General features: G+C 44.2%; 1 protein-coding gene across 2 annotated transcripts in view; it reads left to right on the top strand.

The window, feature by feature from the left end:
• AFF1 (ALF transcription elongation factor 1) overlaps positions 1-14,438 on the top strand; it is a 194,375-nt gene extending 179,937 nt beyond the window's left edge. For both annotated transcript variants that reach the window (XM_028148276.2, XM_028148279.2), the window contains 8 exons: positions 478-721; positions 1,351-1,442; positions 1,657-1,714; positions 4,263-4,411; positions 4,987-5,058; positions 5,462-5,599; positions 7,837-8,039; positions 9,237-14,438. In XM_028148276.2, the coding sequence (XP_028004077.2) occupies positions 478-721; positions 1,351-1,442; positions 1,657-1,714; positions 4,263-4,411; positions 4,987-5,058; positions 5,462-5,599; positions 7,837-8,039; positions 9,237-9,358 (1,078 nt within the window). In that variant the 3' untranslated portion in view covers positions 9,359-14,438. The remainder of the gene's footprint in view (positions 1-477; positions 722-1,350; positions 1,443-1,656; positions 1,715-4,262; positions 4,412-4,986; positions 5,059-5,461; positions 5,600-7,836; positions 8,040-9,236) is intronic.
• Positions 14,439-19,128: the final 4,690 nt, after the last annotated feature.

Below are 19,128 nucleotides of genomic sequence, written 5' to 3'. Positions count from 1 at the left end.
TTTGCAGAAGTGGAAACTGAGGCACACAGAGAGAAAAGGACTTGTCCAAAGTCACAAAAAGTAACTATTATTCTCTGATTTGTTCAAGAAATTACTTCCCAAAATGACGTGGTGCCACAGTGCATAATGTCCCCATGTAGGAGGGATTTGCGAGAGCAAGGAGTCAGAGTGAAAGCTGAGGCTGGGCTTGCCTGCTTGTCAGAGAGAGGGACAGGTTGGGGAGTAGCTAATGCAGACTGGCTTGTCAGGAGAAGTCAGGACCGCAAGCTTAGAGACGGGTCACCTAACTTCATTTATCACTCAGCGATAGGACTGGAGTTTTAAAAGTCCCTGAAATGTGGCCTTGTACAGCAATGGATTTCACGCTTGGAGATATCCTAGTCTTTGGTCAGCAGCCTTGTGTCCTTTTAACTAAACAACTAAGTTACATGGTCCATGTTCGGCCTTAACTCTGTGTTGTGTGCTGTTTCTCTGCAGAACACCCAGGCCCTCTGAGCCCTCGAAGAAGGAAATGCTTCCCCCCGCACTTGTGTCATCCTCGTCCTCATCCTCCCAGAAGCCAGCCAAGCCCGCACAAAAGAGGCCGCGGCGGGAAGCACATCCCTGTGGCCAGGACCCTCCCAAAAGTGCCAGTGGTCCCAAGGGCAGCCATAAGGACTCCCCCGTCCCCAAGCGCAGGAGAGCCGAGGGGAAGGGCTCTGGAAGCTCCACAGAACACAAGGTACGTGGGGGAGCCGCGTTATATACAGTGGATATGGTTAAGTTCCCACATTGGGTAAGTTCCTAATGATGGTACTTCAGAGCTATTCATCACTTTTAATAATGCTGTAATGAGTTTGTGTTTAAAGTTCTACTCTTTAGAGGGAGAGTAAAAGTATATGAACATTTAGGTGTCAGTTTATTCTTAAAGTGATTCAGAAGTGAAATACATGAATAGATGTTTTGTGTTAATTTTCTGTCAGGTGTTTCCTAGTAAGAAATGGTTACCCTGGTTTGAATATCTGATCTCAGGTACTTTCATTTATTGTAATGGGGGAAAATTATCCACTTTCCTCAAGTACAAGTTCCTCTTTCTGTTAACCTGGGTGTATGTGGTGTGTATGCGTATTGACTAAAAGAAAATGTTACATTTGGCTTTGTTGGTTATCTGTTCTCATGGACAGTTTTGTCCTATATCTTTTTGAGTCCCAATACAGTCAAAACGTTAATGTAGCTGGGAAAGTGCCAAACTAAATTTTGCAGTGTTGGACTTCTTTTTGGGGGAACTATTTTGGGCTAATTTAAGGGATGGTATGTTTAGGTCAGTGATCCTGAATGTTAGAGTGTGATCTGTAAAATGATTTTTTAAAGGGATCTTCTGGCGATACTGCAAATCCTTTTCCAGTGCCTTCTTTGCCAAATGGTAACTCGAAACCAGGGAAGCCTCCCGTGAAGCTGGACAAGTAAGATTCCAGATGCTTGCTTCTTATCCTTTATGTGCCTGCTTCTCCTCACCCTGTCCCTCCTCATTTCCTTTCCTCTTCTTGGATCCTCCCTCTTCTTTGCCCTCCTTCTCCTCCCATCCTTTTTCACCATCTCAGTCTCCTTCAGTCATCTTGCTCCAGCCTAGTAATTTTAGGTTCATATGACCGACCCTGATCTTTCCTTCTCTTTCAGACAAGCAGATCTCCACATGAAGGAGGCAAAAAAGTTGAAGCAAAAAGCGGAGTTAATGGTCAGTCTTGGTTCTTTATCCATTTGGTAGAATGTCTTCTGATGGAATATTTGTGATCTCATTCTACTGTATTCCATATCACTAAATATAGCAGGGCGTTGGGAAAGGGGTGCTGACATTGGCCAAAACAGAAGCAGGATCAGCAGGATCTTAGTGAGGGATAAGGGATTCTTAGTGAAGTTATTTTCTTTGACTCCATTAATTGATCATGGGCAAATGCACAAAGTACCTAGTCACAAGTCTTATGTCTAAGTGAATGGTAGTGTTGTATTTAATACCCGAATGCTTCCTTGTCCCACTCAGTCAATTCTTTGGATATGAAAAATGAGTCCAATTATTGGAAGTCGATCTATTTGTGTTCGCCCTGAGATATTCTGAAAGGTGAGGCAGCCTATTTGCATTCCAAAATGATCTTAAAGTCATTCCAAAATGCCTGACCTGAGGGACCAGTAGACCAGTGCCAGCAGATGGAGTTTTAAGGGGAAGGCAGTGACTTGCCTTCGGTAAACATGCTTTAAAAAGTGAGCTCTGCCTGTGGCTGTGGGACTTTCTGGAAGGTGAGGTTTGTTTTTAATCACATACACAATTAAATATGCTTTTGCATCTCTGCTGCAGTCTAATTAAGTAGTATGTGCCCTTTGTCATATTTAAACGGAATGTATTCCCCGACACGTACCATCTGTTGAACTTCGTACACCGGAGCAGAGCATGGGTTGCCTTTATTCTCCTGCATGCAGATCTAACCCCACACCCTGGAGGCCCACAGGGAACTGAATCGGGTCCGACCAGGGTGGCCATCAAGGCTGTGGCCTCGTGCTCACAACCCTGGTCTGTGGACTGGCCTCTGTTCTCAGACAGGTTGGGAGGGCTGGGCTGGTCCCCGTTTTGGGGGACAAAAGGTTGGAGTCCTTACCGTGCTGGGTGCTACAAGGGGGTCAAAGACAAACCCCTGTGGCCCTGTCTCTAAGGTGGCCCTGTGTGGGATGGCCTGAGTTTGAGTCAGAGGACCAGGGCTGGGCCAAGCAGGGGTGTCTTTTCCATCTTCTTCCTTTCAGCATGCCAAGGTTGTTGCTAGGACTGTATGAATCTTTTGAGTTTTGAAAAGGAGTAACTAGTCAGTACTTTGTCAGTTACCTAAAACTTGTCTGGACATCAGGCATTTTAAGCACTAGATTTCCTCATTATTCAAACCAGGAAGTATTCTCTAGGGAACTTTGATTTTGTTTTGCGTTTAGTCTGTACATACACACATCTTCTCCCACAGAAGTTGGCCATACATCCCAGTGTGCCCAGAACAGTCCTGATCTGTGCCTGTTGAATCCCATTGTAATAATAATGTCTCATTTTAGTCTCAAAATAGGCCAGTTTGGACAAAAAGCTGAATGCACAGCCTTTTTGTAATATTCTCCTTTAATTGCACAGTGTCTCAAAGATGTCCATTTCTCATTCCAAATAGTCAAGTGCACAACTGAATATAAAGGAGTGCATTTCACTTCTACATTATACTCATTGCTGATAAAGATATTGGAACTCTACCACTTTAACACTGTATCAGGACGCATACAGTTTATCACAGGTGTAATAGATGTGCATCATTAGCCTTACAAAATTATCAGCCTCAAATACCATCTTTATTTGCTGATGTCACTATCTTTTTATACTCCACTTGCATCTTTACTGCTTTCATTCTTTCTTTTGGAACATTATCAAATTGAAAGCATTAGCAAAAACTGTAAACTTGCAAATGTGTTAATCAGTTGCTTGTATGACATCGTCCATTTGCCGTGTGTTGAGAGAGGAGTGCTCATCACGGACTTAGTTGATTTGTCTGTGTTGCATTTAGTGAGAAGTGTTGTGACAATCACCAATATCCAAATTTGTTTATATTCCCTTTAAGAGACTCTTGGATCAACAATAAAGATTTTTTAGATACAAAAGTAAAGTCAATTTTGTCCAATTTAAAAATGAGTGAGAGAGGGAGACTGGGGTTTTATCCCTGTTGGCCCAGAGGATAGCCTCATGCACTTAGCCCCGACTTGCAAAGGAGAGTCAGCCACCTGTTGGGCTCTAAGGTGCATGAAACGATTATTGTTTGACATCACATCTAAGATGCTCCTAAAACATAACGTTTTCTACTTACTGTAAGGTAAAACTTCAACACATACAAAGAAATTGTGTCTGCATTATCCTAGATGTGTAGAAAAATTTCTTTCTCAGAAAAATTATGTAATGAGTAATTAGGGACACTATTAATAAAGGGACTATGGATTCATTGCCTTAGTTTGAATATGTGCTTTAAGGTTGTGAGAGCATCATCCTAACACAAAATGGTTTTCTTTTTCCTACTGAATTTTTGTTTTCCTACTAAAAGAACATTTTTAGTAGGTCAGACCCGACAGGCTTTTAGTCCTGTTGAGCTGGTTTGCTCTCACACTTCTCTGTAGCCATAACTAGACTCTGACCGTGGAGGGATATTACAGTGAAGAATGTGGGTGAGAAACTAAATAAAAGGCTGTCTTTGGCCTAACAGTGACCTGTTCTTCCACAGACGGACAAGGTTGGGAAGGCTTTTAAGTACTTGGAAGCCGTCTTGTCCTTCATTGAGTGTGGGATTGCCATGGAGTCTGAAAGCCCAGTGTCCAAGTCGGCGTCCAAGTCGGCTTTCTCGGTGTACTCTGAAACCGAAGACCTCATTAAGTAAGTGCCCAGTCATGTTGCCATCCTCTTAAGTACTTCTCTTTCCTCACCTTTATTGCCATAATCCACTTGAGCCTTAGTATAAAGACAGCTTAATAAAGGGGCGCCTTAAAAAAGTTACTGATCCGAGAACGTTTTTCTTGTCCTGAACTAAAATTATAGTCTAGATGAATGCTAGAACCGGATCCAGCTCCATCATTTGCCAAGTGCACTGTGAAATGCCAAACCTTTCAGGGAGAGGTTGGTTTTTCCAGTTTGGCTTTCTTATCAGACGCCCTCTCGTCTCAGTTTAAGCTCCTGTCTTTATTACCTGCATTTCAATAAGGGACTCAGTCAGGACACACGTCTACTTGGAGTCAAGCAGGTGGACAGCCGGAGAAGAGACGTGTCCTCACCTAGTTTTCTCAGTGGCCTGAATTGTTGTTCTAAAGACTCATTTTTTCTGCATTGCTCTCAGCTTGACGGCTTCAGGAAAAATCAATATAAAACCGAGACAGACATAATGAGATGTCTTTGTGTCAGGGATTTTCCAATTGCTTTTGTTTAACCTGATCTATTTTTATACTTCCCTATAGATTCATCATGTCATTAAAATCCTTCTCAGAACCCACAGCACCAACACAAGAGAAAATATTTGCTGTTTTATGGTGAGTACTTTTTCTGTGTTTACATAGTATCACACTTGCTTTTGTATTTTTTGGTGGTTTTTTTTGCTTTTGTATCTTTTGTTGGTACAAAAAAAGATTTTGAAATTTTTGCTTAGCATGAAAATTACAGTGAAAGGAGATCAATAAAATACTAAGGTCAAGGAGTTAACCCCACTGATAAGTTTTATGAAATGGTACCTACTGCCATTTTACTAATAACTCAGTAATGCTTTGATTTGGTGGCTCAAATGATACCCTTGTATATTTGTGTGTTTCTGATGACTGAGGAGTGCAGTAAGATTTTTACGATACCCTTCCTCATGTAGATGAAGCCCAGTGTCTTCGTTAGGTTGTAAAGGGTTCGATGGCTGTCTTTCTGACATCCTCCTGTTTATGTTCACAGCATGCGTTGTCAGTCCATTTTGAACATGGCGATGTTTCGTTGTAAAAAGGAGAGAGCAATAAAGTATTCTCGTGCTCTTAATGATCACTTCCAGAGTCCTCCCAAAGTTACCCAGGCACCTTCTCCATGCATTGCAAGGTAATGATACGTCTAACTTACAGTCATCAGTATTGTGTCATTATGTGCCTCTTGCTTTTGCAACCATTTGTGTGTACATCTGACTTTGCCTTTTCGAAAGTTGTATACATCTATATGCTGGTTTTCTCCTTAACTAGATCATTTGCTTATTTCTACTTTTTGAGGAATAATTTAAATCAAGATGTTTGCTGATTGGGTAACATAAAAAGATAACTGTAGAAACTATAGGGTCAAAATGTCAAAACTGGGAGGATCTTTAGGCATGTCTAACACCACAAAACTGGGGGGATATTTAGGCATGCCTAACACCACAACACAACTAGAGGCAAAGCCAGGAGAACCAGCCAAGGTCCCTTGTCCCTCTGGACATGTCACCTTGGAATTCCGTGAACAAGAACTTTCCAGAAATATGTGCCCTCAACCTTTTCCAGTACCCGTAGCAGTGATATTAAGGATGAACATGATTGTCTCTAGTTAAAATTTCCCCCCATTTTTTGAACTGAAGCTGTTCATCTGTGCCATAAGATACTGGAAACCAATCCTTGTGCAACTGAAGATAGCATTTTCTTCCCTATAGCACTTGCCTAGTATAGGCAGTCCTCGGGTTACGTCGGACTTGACTTACATCATTTCATGGTTATGTCACCATCTCCCATTAACAGTATTTATTAAAAAAAAAAAAAAAGTCCCTTCATTTCGATGTATATACATATGTGCTTTATGTTTTTTATTATTTATTTGCCACAAGTAAAGGTCCGGAATTGTTATCTTTCTTTTAAATATTTTTTACTGTTTCACTTCATTTCTGCTGTGTATGTGCTCCATGTGAGTGACGTAGGTGCTTATGGAGGTGGGTTCCGACTTACGGCCAAAACCCCGTTACGTCACCGTAGGAACGGATCTCCCACGGAACCCGAGGACTGCCTGTATTTTTAGTTTGGTTACACTCCTTGAGGTTTCCCAGTTCTGACAGGCTTTGCTATTTTAGCTGTCACCTGGAAGACTGTCCCATTTCCCGCACATTCAGAGGAAGAGGTTCCCATGTGGCCTCTCTAAAGAAAGTCCTGATTGAGAAGTAACTTCCTGCCTCTGAGGTTTTCATGACTCCCACCTCTGAGGTGGTATTCTAAGCTCATACATGGCCAGTCTCATTATTTGAGGTAACTCTTTTCCCATTTGTCCAGCCAATGAGCACCTTCTTTGTACCAAACCTTGCTTTAGGTACAGGGGACACAGCAGTAAACAGAGCAGATGAGACTCACTGCCCTCATGGTGCTTCCACTCCCGTCCTATGAATGTCCATTCAGCGGGTGCACTTAGGGCTGAAGCAGCTCAGAGGGCAGGTGGGGCACAGCATGAGGTTACTGCTGCTGACATCTTCCCAGTTTACATCTGTGAGGTCAAAGCAACTTCACTTGTGTTTCTCATTGACCCACTCAAAGCACTTGTTAACTTGCATGTGCAGGTATAGAGTCAAGAGGGGAGAGTAGAGAGAAGATCATGAATCCCCTGGTACATGATACTCCCTGGTCTCCTCGTAGGCTGTACTACAGTCATTCATTGATTCAGCAGACATTTCTCAAGGGCCTGCTCTTAGCACCTACTCTGCTAAGTGCTACAAATGCAAAGATTAGTAAGAAATGGTCCCTGCCTTCAAGGTGCCTGTGACCCAGGAAAAGGAATAAACAGAAAAGTGTGGAATGTGAGAAATGCAATAGATAAGTTAATAAGTAAATGCAAAGAATCACGTTCAGTGGCAGACAGCAAGCCGTGGTGTACCCCCCGGTCTGGAAGAGCACCAGGTGAAGAGCAGGTGCTCCGTTCATGGTCGCTGAGCCCGTGAAAGAGAATGTGTAAGAGGTAGAGACCAGGTTCAGGGGCAGCGGTGCCTTCCCAGGAGAAGTGGGGTGAGGTGGGGAGGAAAGGACTCAGGCCTAGGGAATAGCCGCTGTGAACGGCATGGGGAAGCAGGTTCAGAATACAGACCTGCCCACCTCTTTCTGCGTCTGGTGAGGACACCTGGCCTCCATCCGTTTGGTGGGTCCCATCTCACTGTTTTATAAATTCCCAAACTCCTACTAAAGGTGAAGTATGTCTCTTTGACCTTAAAGAAATGACTGTCATTTTGGCTGGGACACACTGAAACTTTGTGGCTTGGCCTACGGTTCCAGAGGCAGGAAATCTGTAACTTGCGGGTTTAGTGATTAACCAGTTGTCTCTGACCTTCCACCTTCCAGAAGCACAGGCGCACCATCCCCTCTCTCTCCAATGCCTTCTGCCAGCTCCGTGGGCTCCCAGGCGAGTGCTGGCAGTGTGGGGGGCAGCGGGATCCCTGCCAGCATCCAAAACATGACATCTTCCTACATCACCATTACTTCCCACATCTTTGCCGCCGTTGACCTGTGGGAACAGGCCGAGGTCCTTACAAGGAAGAATAAAGGTAAGCGGCTCTGTGGTGGTAATTACTGGGGCATGATGGGAATCGTGTTGTTTATAGGTTGGGTTCATTTTTTTTTTGTACCTGTTCACTCTTCTCACATTCTCTCCATTCCACCTCATAGCCTAGACCCAGTTCTTTTCTGAGCCCCAAAGCATGGGGCTGAATTTCTGTCGCTAGGTCTTAGCAAAATTGAATTGGAAGTGGCGTCAGCACCTGGCCCTTGAGAAGACCTGGTGCCGTCATCTCGGTCTGGATGAAATGGTAGCACAAGGGCCAGGGAAGTGGAGAAGGAAGGGCATGGCTGTCCCTGGGCACAGCCAGTGTGAGGTGCGAGGGAGCACAGCCTAAGTACCGAGTTTAACGTTTGTTTTCAGAGTGTGACAAGAGATGGTTAGCGACAGCACAGGCAATATGGCATAAGTACGCTTCTTGAAACTTGTGTGAGACGAAGGCCTTGGGGAAACCCGAGGTGTAGGAGGTGGTGGGGCACGCTGTGGAGGAACTGTGCGTGCCAGCACCAGGGTCTACTCTGACGCTGAGATGGAAATGCCAGGTCCGTGCCATTCCATAGTTTTTCCTGGCTGTGGCCACTTAATTCCCTCACAGCCTCTTAGAACTTAATTTCTTAGCAAACTAAAGATGCTTTTTATTGTATTTTATTTTTAAATTTATTTTATTAGTTTTTTTACAGAGAGGAAGGGAGAGGGATAGAGAGTTAGAAACATTGATGAGAGAGAACCATCGATCAGCTGTCTCCTGCACACCCCCCACTGGGGATGTGCCCGCAACCAAGGTACATGCCCTTGACCAGAATTGAACCTGGGACCTTTAAGTCTGCAGGCCGACGCTCTATCCACTGAGCCAAACCGGTTAGGGCTAAAGATGCTTTTTAAACATGTTGGTGTTTTTCTTTCATGCATCTATTGATCCAAAATATTAATTGGGTGTTCTCCAGTGCTGGGCATTGTGGATTCAACCCTAAAACAGAACCCAGTGCCTACCCTTCTAGGCTAGTGGAGCAATGTGGAGAATGAGCGGCCATTACACTCGATTGTGATGTTTTACTGTGATAGATGAAGTACATGCTATTTTGGGGGTCGTTTCTGGAACCAACCCAAACAATTGACTTTTTGATGCCGTCTTTATTTTCGTGCATGCGAGTGTGTTTACTTGGTTGTGGTTTTGTTTCGTTTGCAGAGTTTTTTGCTCAGCTCAGCACAAGCGTGTGCACCTTGGCCCTCAACAGCAGTTTGGCGGATCTGGTGCACTACACGAGACAGGGTTTTCAGTGGCTGAAACAAGGAAGCAGAGCACCCTAACGGAGGCCCAGGTTGATTTGATGCCCTGGGAACTATTTTGCACATTGGAAGCCTCAAAAACAGTCCAGACATTTGTCTCATCAGGACAACAAAACTTGAGAAGAGAAGCGCCTGAGAAGGCCAGGTCACTTGTCCGCTTAAACTCTCAAGAATCGTGTGGTCATGGGTTGGGCACGATGGTTATGCAGAAGTAGAAGTGAGGAGGCTGGCTTCAGAGATGATCTTCGCCTTTCCTAACTGAAGGACCGAGTGCAATGTGGCCCAAAAGGGGTGTATGAGTGGTCTAGAAACATTTCCGTATTTTTTTAACCAGCAGGATGCGAGTTGCAAATGAAACGAGGAGAAGCAATTTCAACTCTGAATGCAAATTCACGTCATCTCAGCAGCCACACTAGTCCATTCCCAGAAGGAAATATTTTTAACAGTGAATTTTGGTGTAGGGTTTTGTGGATGATTTTTCTTTTCAGTTTTTTGGGGAAATACTTGTTTTGTAAATTCTGTCATCTATAAAACCTAAATTGTGAAGGACTTGCTGTACCCCACTTTCTGCCAGTGCACAGTTGCTTTGATAATACCAAGTATTGTCATAATCTAAAGAATTGGAGCCCCCCCCCCATTTGTCTGAAGTGCTGCAGGCTCACCCAGCTCTGATGCCTCCGTGACCGAGTTGGCGTTGGCCGATGGGAGCCGTGGGAGGAGCAGGAGCCGCAGCACGCGGCAGCAGCGGGACGGCTGTCGTTCCCACCCCTGCTTCAGCACCAGGCAGGCAGCTGCGACCATGTTTGGAATTTTCTACCCTGGGAAAGGGGGTACCGACATTTCCACAGGACCAGTTGGCTGAAGGGCTCTTTAATTTGTATTTAAGTAGAGCTGGAATTTGAGGTGCCGGTCTGAGGTCTACAGTCATGTGGTAACTCATGCTGTCTAACCAACTCAGTTTTGTCAGTGAACAAAGACAAATGAAATCTACTTAAAGAGGCTATATTTTTTTGCTGCGAATTATTTTATATTTATAGCAAAACTAGACTTTCAGAGCCCTTAATTGTCCAGGGGAAATTTACTCCCTGAAAGGATGTGGAGATTGGGGGTGTTAATTAGACTTAAGAAAAGCGTCCCAGGCCTTCACTCAGTGTTCTTGTCAGCTCGATTTGAGAGGCTGAGGAGGAACTGTGCCGTCTCCCGGACTGTGCAGCGGTGCATCTGAGTGACCTATAATGAGAGAACACATCCGAGTTCCCACTTATTCATAAGCACAGATTTCCTTTATTGTAGACACTTGGAAGGCTATTATTGGAAGCATTATTTTGAGTGCAGTGTTTTTAAAAGCCCATTCTTGTTATCCCTTTTAGAGGTGGAATTTACACACATTAAAATCGAGGAGTGCTTTTTCTACAATTGGCTTTTCTCCCATCCTGCCCCTCTACATGTTGTTTCCTACCAAGCATGTTTGCCCTTTTCCTATTTATTTATTAGTGAAGAAGGGAGTGGATACCACCTTTATTTATACTGAAGAGGAAGGTCCGCCTGATGTGTGTAGGAACTTGCTTGGTAATCCGGCAAATGCATAAAGGGGTGTGTCGACGATGGGCGATGTCTGACTTGCCGTGTGAAGCGTGTGACTGTTCCTTACTGTCTACCCAGCCCGTGCTTTTGTCGTCACTAACCTGCTAGGGCAGAGGTCTCCCGCCTCGTGCTGAGGTTAAAGCCCGAGGGTTAACAGCAGTAGTAATGTCTGAGCATGGGAACTTCATGTGTGGTCTTGATGTTCTAAAGTAAAGCCTTGGCCCTTTTTAAATGGCTCGCTTAAAAAGCACCCTGTTGTTAAGTGAACAGTAATTGCCTGGTAGGTTGTATGCTGTGACATTGTGTGTCCTTCTCTTATATGTGGGAGACAAGGTCCCAGAATCAGGCGTAAGCCATTATTTAGCATCGTCTTTTCTCCCCGTGGCCAGTCCTGCCCCTTCCCTGCACCACTCCCCGGCCCTTTGGAAGGACGTGTTCTCGGGGCAGGTTCTGGTCGGTGCAGACTGCAGGGGAAATGTGTCTGTCAGCCAGCCACCAGCTTCCTTGACTGGGGAGTTTCCCACGTGACCTGTCAGCCTGTGCTGCACAGGTGATTGCTGTGTCGTAGCCTTATTCTTTGTGGGGGGTTTTCCCCTGACCTTGGTTTTCAAATTTTATTTGTCCCTTGAAAAACAATGATTTTGAAGAGATCAGTTTGTACTGTTTAGATCAGCGGTCGCCATCCGGTGGTCCGCGGACCTCCGCGAGGTCCGAGAGGCTGGCGCCCGCTGGTTTAGATCCTGGACGGAGTAGGCAAAGGGTGGCGGCTCGGTGAACCCGTCCTGCGCCTCAGTTCCGTTGGCTGTGACAGATGTACGGAGAAGGCAGGAGGCTTTGTAAAACATTTGCACTTTTTGCTTCATGCTTACATTCCAAAAGGCAAAGTTTGTACTGCGGTAGATAGTTGAAAGGACTGGGTCTAAAATGAAGCCTTGGCATCTGTGAAGTTCTTAACACAGTAACAGTGCGCACCTCCCAGCGAGGCAAACGGAACGTCCTGAGCGAAGGTTGAGTGAAGTCTCGCCTCTGGCGCTACAGCTTCCTGTCTTCATTAGGAAGCGGAAGAACTTGCACTTGTAGAAACGATGACTGTTTCTGCCCTGTCTGGAGAGGATGACTGACCTGGAGGCTTTAGCCAGACTGAGGGCCCTGCTGAACAGTGGGAAACGCTTCACTGAACTCCGCCAGGTGGCCCTGGGTTCAGAATGTGAAAGTGGGCACCCTGCCCGCCGTGGTGAAGAGCCGGGGCCAGCAGGCACAGTACCAGGACGGGAACTGCAGCAGGAGGAGGACTTATCTGATCATCTGATTGAATCACAATTGAATGAGAAAGAAAGCATCTGATTTCTTTGAACAAAAGAACCTTTATTTTATAGATGTTTTCACCAAAACGTTTAGCTATTTCCCTTAGACAAATTGGATCACACTTACCTCCCTTGTTCTATATCCTTTAATTCCAGATCTCAGGATATTTAAAAGCTAAAAACCACCCCCTTCTGACCGAAAACTTGCCTTAATCGGTACCTTAAATATTAATGTTAGTAAGATCAGGAGCTTACTATTTTATGATTCTTGCTCAATAATTTTTAGCTGTAAAAAAACCTCTTAGCTCTGATAGATGAAAGGAGGTGTGTGTGTGTGTGTGTGTGTGTGTGTGTGTGTGTGTGTGTACATACATACACACAAAGAATGAGAAGCTGGTTGGATTGGGTATATTTATTGTGCCTTTTGTTGACCACACCTGGTTTTGGAATAACTCTGTGTTTGGTTTCCATGGCTTTCGAGATGCTACGTGGGTGTTGGCTCTTCCGCTCCATGAAGTTTAGGTGTATTGGTTCTTCTTAAGGCAAATGAATCAAAGAGGCTTGATTCCCTGTCACCCACCACAGAGCCTACCTTTTTCTTAAGGATTTATTTTCCCAGACACTACACAAAATCTAAAAACTTTGCCCCTTCACCCATTACACTCTTTACCACTGATTAGCAGTATTCTAGTCTTGCAAGAATATTAGGGCTTCTTTGAGAAACACAGACGTCAAGACTTGCTCCTGGGAAGTGAGTCGCGCGTTGTGCTGTGGAGCGGGTCGGTTGTGGTGGCGCTTGCTCCTTTCCCGTCTCCAGCGGGTTGCCTCCTTTGTTTTTGGTCCTCTCTAGAATTTACGGATGTAAGGTTTTTCCTGTGCCTTTTTTTTTTTACTCTGTCATTTGTTTGCGGGAGGTGGCGTGGCAGGATAGCGTGGTGTTAGGGATTTTCCTCCAAACGTTTCGAGTGGTATTCCTCCCGTATAAATCTCAAATGTGCAATCTAGTTGTCTTGGTTTCGCAGTGACAGAATGAATTGTGACCACTGGCCATGTTCTTTAGTTTTCACTGATGATGAGTTGACAAGCCACTTACCACCTTTCTTAAGGTGGCTGTACATTTCCTGTTGTCCTGGAGAAACCACCCGAGACTCTGTTCCACTGTGCGCCCGGTGTCGGCAGGTACTGCGATGGGCAGAGAAGGGCCTGTTTCTGTACCCAAGAGGGCAGGAAGGAGACATACAGCTCTCTGTGGGCCTGGGGGGTGCTCTGTGGGCCTGGGGGGACAAGGGAGAAAGACCACTGACGGCGAGGCTGGCCATGCCGCAGCCAGGCCGGGAGTGGCTGACCTAGGGAGATCTTTGCTTTGCTTAAATGTAGCTGTTTAAGCGATGCTTAACACGGGCAGTATTAACTTCGCCTTTCGTTTAGGCCGTCAACATGTATTGTTAACATTACTGCACATCCCCCTCAGATAACAAGTATACACTGTTCATGTTGGTGTGTGTATGTGTGTGTGTTTATATGCGTGTGTCCCAAATCTTGTTTTAATTTTTTTTTTTCCTGAATGTGATTACGTTTTGGATGATACCTGTGCAGGGTTGCCTTTTTTTATTTATTACCATTATATATTATATTATATTATATTTTTTGCTTTCTTATAACTTTAGAGTAAAGTCAAATCTTGGTATTATTAAAATTGTTTTAAAAATAAATAAATTGTCCAGTTGATAAATGAAGGTCACTGGCCTATCTCTAAAATAATATGTGTGTTTTTCTTTAATTATTGTGGAATAATGTGCCAGCTATGTAGTCCACTCGGTGATTTGTATGTAGGATGGGGAAGCAGCGATGCTCTCAATGGGAAGATGTGCAACCACAGATAAAGGGGACTCCGTGTATTTTATCTCCTTCAGCAATGAAACTGCAACCTGGGGCTTTTGTGAATAAAATTTAGCTGCCTTGTATAGTCCTTTGAAAGAGACATGTGATCTGTGCGGATTCAAGTTTGCTTTCTTTTTTTAGAAGAAAAATTTGCAAAAGATCTTTCCAAAGAGAATGTGCTACAGATCTTTTGTTTGTTCTCTGTAATGAGGATTAATTGCTGTTTGAAAAAAAAAAAAGTGTAATTGATTTGTTCACCTTCAAATTCTTTCCTTTTCACAAGAGGATCGAGCTGTAAAAAAACAAAAATTAATAAAAATTTAGAGAAATCATTGTTGAATCATGCTTCCATTTTGTTAGCCAAGGATAGTCTCACATGAAATAATGTTCCCTCATTCGCAATATGTGTTTATTGTTAAAATGGGAAAAGTGCGGGCATAGGGTGGCTCATCCTTCCGTTCAGTTTATTTTCAAGATCTAAATCACACATAAATGAGCCGGATATCACAAGTGTGGCTTTTTATCCTAACATCTACTGTCAGGTGCACCTAGGGACCAGGTTTGCCTGTTTTCCATTTGTCTGCTGGTAGACCGATTTGTAGAATGCTGGTATTGAGAAGAATCAAAAGGCCTGGCCGGCATGGTTCAGTGGTTGAGTGTCGACATATGAACCAGGAGGTCACGGTTCAATTACCAGCCAGGGCACATGCCCGGGTTGCAGGCTCAATCTCCAGTTGGGGGCATGCAGGAGGCAGCCAATCCATGATTCTCTCTCATCATGGACGTTTCTATCTCTCCCTCTCCCTTCCTCTCTGAAATCAATTTTAAAAAATATTTTTTAAAAAAAGAAAATCTAAAGGCCATCCGGTCTCTCCCCACTTGGCCGCTGAAGGAAATACTCTACCTCAGTGGTTTTATGAAATCAGAAAGGACCTAACTTCCTGAACTTGAGTCCTGGCTCTCCAGCTTGCTGTGTGACCTACCTGGGTCTCCTCTTGTTCACAGACTGTTTATCTGTTATCTACCAAGTAAAAGCAAGGATTGCATTAGGTGGAATATGAAGAGTACTTAGCATCGTGCCTGGCATAAACACCCAGAAACTGCTGGCTCCTTTAGCTTCCTCCCCATCACTGCACCCCAACATCCCAACGCCTGATCCTCCAGCCTCTGAGCACTGAGAAAGACCTCACCGTCCACCTCTTCCCTTTTACTTCTGCTCTTCCTTCCGTTAGGGCGACTTCTAGTGAACAGCCGGGGACCCACCGGGCGGGCTGGCATTCAGCTGGCAATAACTGGGACGTGTGCAAAGGTAAGTTGGGAAAAGGGAGGGTTTTCGTGCAGATGAAGCCACAGGGAAGAGGTCTCATTTGAAAGCTGGGTTATAAAATCTCATCTAGATGCTCATCTTTTTCACAAAAACTTTGTGTCATATCTTGTTGATTACAAGTTTTTGGTGGTAGTCCATGGTGTGGTTGTACCAGTTTTAACCAACCCCCTTGGTAGACTTTGAGATTATTTCTAATTGGGGATATTCTAAAGAATGCTTCCACAACCATCCCTGAAGCAAACTACTTGAGCAGATTCAATAATATTTTACCTTATTTTCTTTATTTAAATGCATGCGTGTGTATATTTATGCCGAGTTATGGTTTACCCCTAAAAAGTTCAGCATGCATTTCCTAGGACATTTTCCGACACAACCACAATACCCTTACGTCATCTAAGAAAATTTCTCAACCTCTAATGTTTAGTCCATATTCAAATTTCTGTCGTTGTCCCCACAAAGGTGTTACAGTTTACTTTTTTGAACCAGAATGCAGTTATTTCATGCATTACATTTAGCTGTTACGTCTCTAATCTTAATCTAGAACAACAACAAAAACCCCTTTTTTTTACTACAACGCTCCACATCTTGAATTTCTGTGTTTCCCTGAGTGTTCTTTGATTCATTCCTCAACCTCCTGTGTTTCCTACAACCTGGGGTAGGTCTGCAGGCTTGATTCTGTCTGGCAAGAATCCTTCATAGGAGAAGCTGTGTGCTTCATGCATCACATCAGGGGGCACCTAAACCACCTTAATGATGCTGGTTGAGATACGATCACCAGAACTCTTGTAAACACAGGCTTTTCCCTGTTCCAACAGCCTGTCACTTAGTGGTTTAGCATGCACGGGTAATGCACCCCTTTACCAATCCTCAGCATTGTTTAGAAAACGCAAATGGGAAGAATCGCCCAACTGACAGGTGGGAAATGAAGTCTTCTGATGTTTTCATTTACATTTTATTTCTGTGGTACTGAGTACATTTTTTTGGTCAGGTATCAAGTTGCCTTTTGCAGTGGGTTATGTGGCCAATCCGGTAGGCCCACCTTGAGTGCATGGTGATGTGGGGAAGGTTCTGTAAATGAAGAAAAGGGATGCTGAGCAGTAAGAAGAGTAGGTGATCCTTCCAGGCTATTCGTCGTTTTCCTTTTGATTTATATATTCAGATAGTAACTGTGTTGTAAATATTTCTCTCCAAATTGCCTTTTGGTTTTCATCATGGCATTTTTTGACAGTTTTTAAGTAGGTCGACTTCTACCAGTGTCTGTTTTGATGTCTCAAGCAGGTAAGAGCTGTTGCCCAGACGCTGAGTCAGGTTTACTCCAACTGCGTAACAGCAGCTCGGAGGTGAGTAGTAATTTCCTGTTGTGTCGTCCTTAGTTGTTTTATAAGCAAGTATTTAGCACTTTTGGAGCCTGAATTATTTAAAGACACTTGTCCACTCTTTGCCAGGGTCGTTGGGAACATAATTGTCACAATCTAGGACATCTAGGTGGCCTTTAGACCCCCCCAGTCCAGTCCAAACAACTTTGAAGCCCAATGGGTCTTAGCGGTTTAGCTGCTGTTTGGCTGTGGTAGGTATCTAGAACCGTCTAGCCTGTTTTGTCTTAGAACAGGACTAGTTCAGTGTTTGTGGTTTCCTTGTTTAAATGTGGCTGGAAGCGAGTCGAGCGAGACGCCACGGCTCGGGTAATAAAGACCTGTGCTGGAAGTACTTCCTAAACAGATGATTCCATTTTAGATTTAAAAGACTGTGTGCCTGCTCCGGATAAGTGCTTTAAATCACCCTTCTCTGACGGGGGCCCAGTCTTAACGTCTCATTTACCTTTTTTCATGTGTGAGGGGGCAGAAAGAATGATGGGCTTGTATTTCCACTGCTAAATATTCCTGGAAACTCATCTAAGCAACAACAACAACACACACACACACACACACACACACAAGCACACACACATGCACACACACATTTCTACATCTGTGGATACTACTGGACGTGGAAAACCAATTGGATGCAACTACATGGGCTTTAGAAAAATGTCTTTACCTCTCCATCTCCATGCTTTTCCATCTTTGTCCTGTAGTCTTCCCAGAAGCCCCTCTTGCAGGTGGACTGGGTACCGGGATTGTAGCTGAGAACATTACAGGCCTCTCACGGGAGCAAGCCAGTGACCTGGTGGCGCAGTTTTGCAGACCCTCCCAAGCTACATACACATGAGAAGCATTTTGGAAATTTTTTTTAAATACTGTTTTCAACCTGATTTACAAATAGTTTAGTTTTTAAAAGAATGACACACAAGCATATAGTGCAAAAAGTACAAGGATAAGTCTACTTCATCCCTCCCTCCCCAGAATTAACAGCCATTAAGTTTTGTGGGTTTTTAATAATATATTTTTATTGATTTCAGAGAGGAAGAGGGAGGGAGAGATAGAAACATCAATGATGAGAGTCATCATTTGGCTGCCACCTGCCTCCTACTGGGGATGGAGCCTGAAACCCAGGCCTGTGCCCTGACCTACTGGTTCATAGGTCGATGCTTAACCACTGAGCCACGCTGCTGGCTAGGCAACAGCCATTAAGTTCGGTGCATCTTCAAGAACTTCTTTTGGGCACTTACCCATTGTTCCCCCGCCCCCTTATTGCCTACATTTTCACACTGCGTTTAGCAATTCGGACCTTTTCTTTTTCAGCCAAACTAGCTAAAGGTTTGTAAGTCCTGTTGCTCTGCAAAGAAACAACTTTGTTTTGTTGATTCCTGTTGTTTTTATATTCATTTTTTCTCTAACCTTTATTTCCTTCCATCTGCTTGCTTTGCATTTAGCTTGCTCCTCTTCTACTTCCTTAAGATCTAGTTAGGTTATTGATCTGAGATCTTTCTTGGTGTATGCACTCATAGTTATAAATAACCCTCTCAGCACTGCGCTCATTGCATCCCCTATGTTTTTCTATGCTGTGTTTTCATGGGCATTTGTCTCAAGGTATTTTCAGATTTCCCTTTGGTTGAAAGCAGTGGAAAAGTGCCTTCCAATAGGTAGGGCTCAGGTTAGGAGGGACCGCGAAACTCGAAGAGCTTGAGACTGTGCGCTATAAGCAATGTTTATATAAATTTTAAAAACCCAGGTGTTATGGACTACATGTTTGTGTCTCCCCCACATCCATATGTGACTCCCTAAGCCCCAATAGGATGGGCTTAGAGAGTGTGAGCTTTGGGATGTAATTAAGTTTAGATGCGATCATGCAGGTGGAGCCCCATGATGAGCTTTGTGTCCTTTATAAGAAGAGCCAGAGACTAGACCCAGAGGGGTCCCTTCCCTCCTCCCTTCCCTCCCTTCCCTCCCCGAACCTGACCATGCCAGCACTTGATATCCAACCCCCCAGCCTCCAGGACTGAGAAATAAATGTTCAGTGTTTAAATGTCCCATCGAGGGCACTTTGTTACAGCAGTTTCCCAAACTAAGCCACCAGAGAAATGTCTTTCCCCTGGTGTCCAATATAAACATTCTCTTCAGACCATGAATTAGGAAATTGACCAGATATAATAAAAAATATGTTCAAAAGTGTCATCTCCTGCCCTAGCCCGTTTGTCTCAATGGATAGAGCACTGGCCTGCTGACTGAAGGGTCCTGGGTTCGATTCTGGACAAGGACACATACTGCGGTTGCAGGCTCAATCCCCAGCCCTGGTCGGGGCACGTGTGGGAGGCA

Source organism: Eptesicus fuscus, chromosome 2, assembly GCF_027574615.1.
Source record: "Eptesicus fuscus isolate TK198812 chromosome 2, DD_ASM_mEF_20220401, whole genome shotgun sequence".
In the NCBI taxonomy this organism is placed as follows: Eukaryota; Metazoa; Chordata; class Mammalia; order Chiroptera; family Vespertilionidae; genus Eptesicus; species Eptesicus fuscus.
The sequence above is the reverse complement of the archived record's forward strand: the minus strand, read 5'-3'. Positions and strand labels throughout refer to the sequence as shown.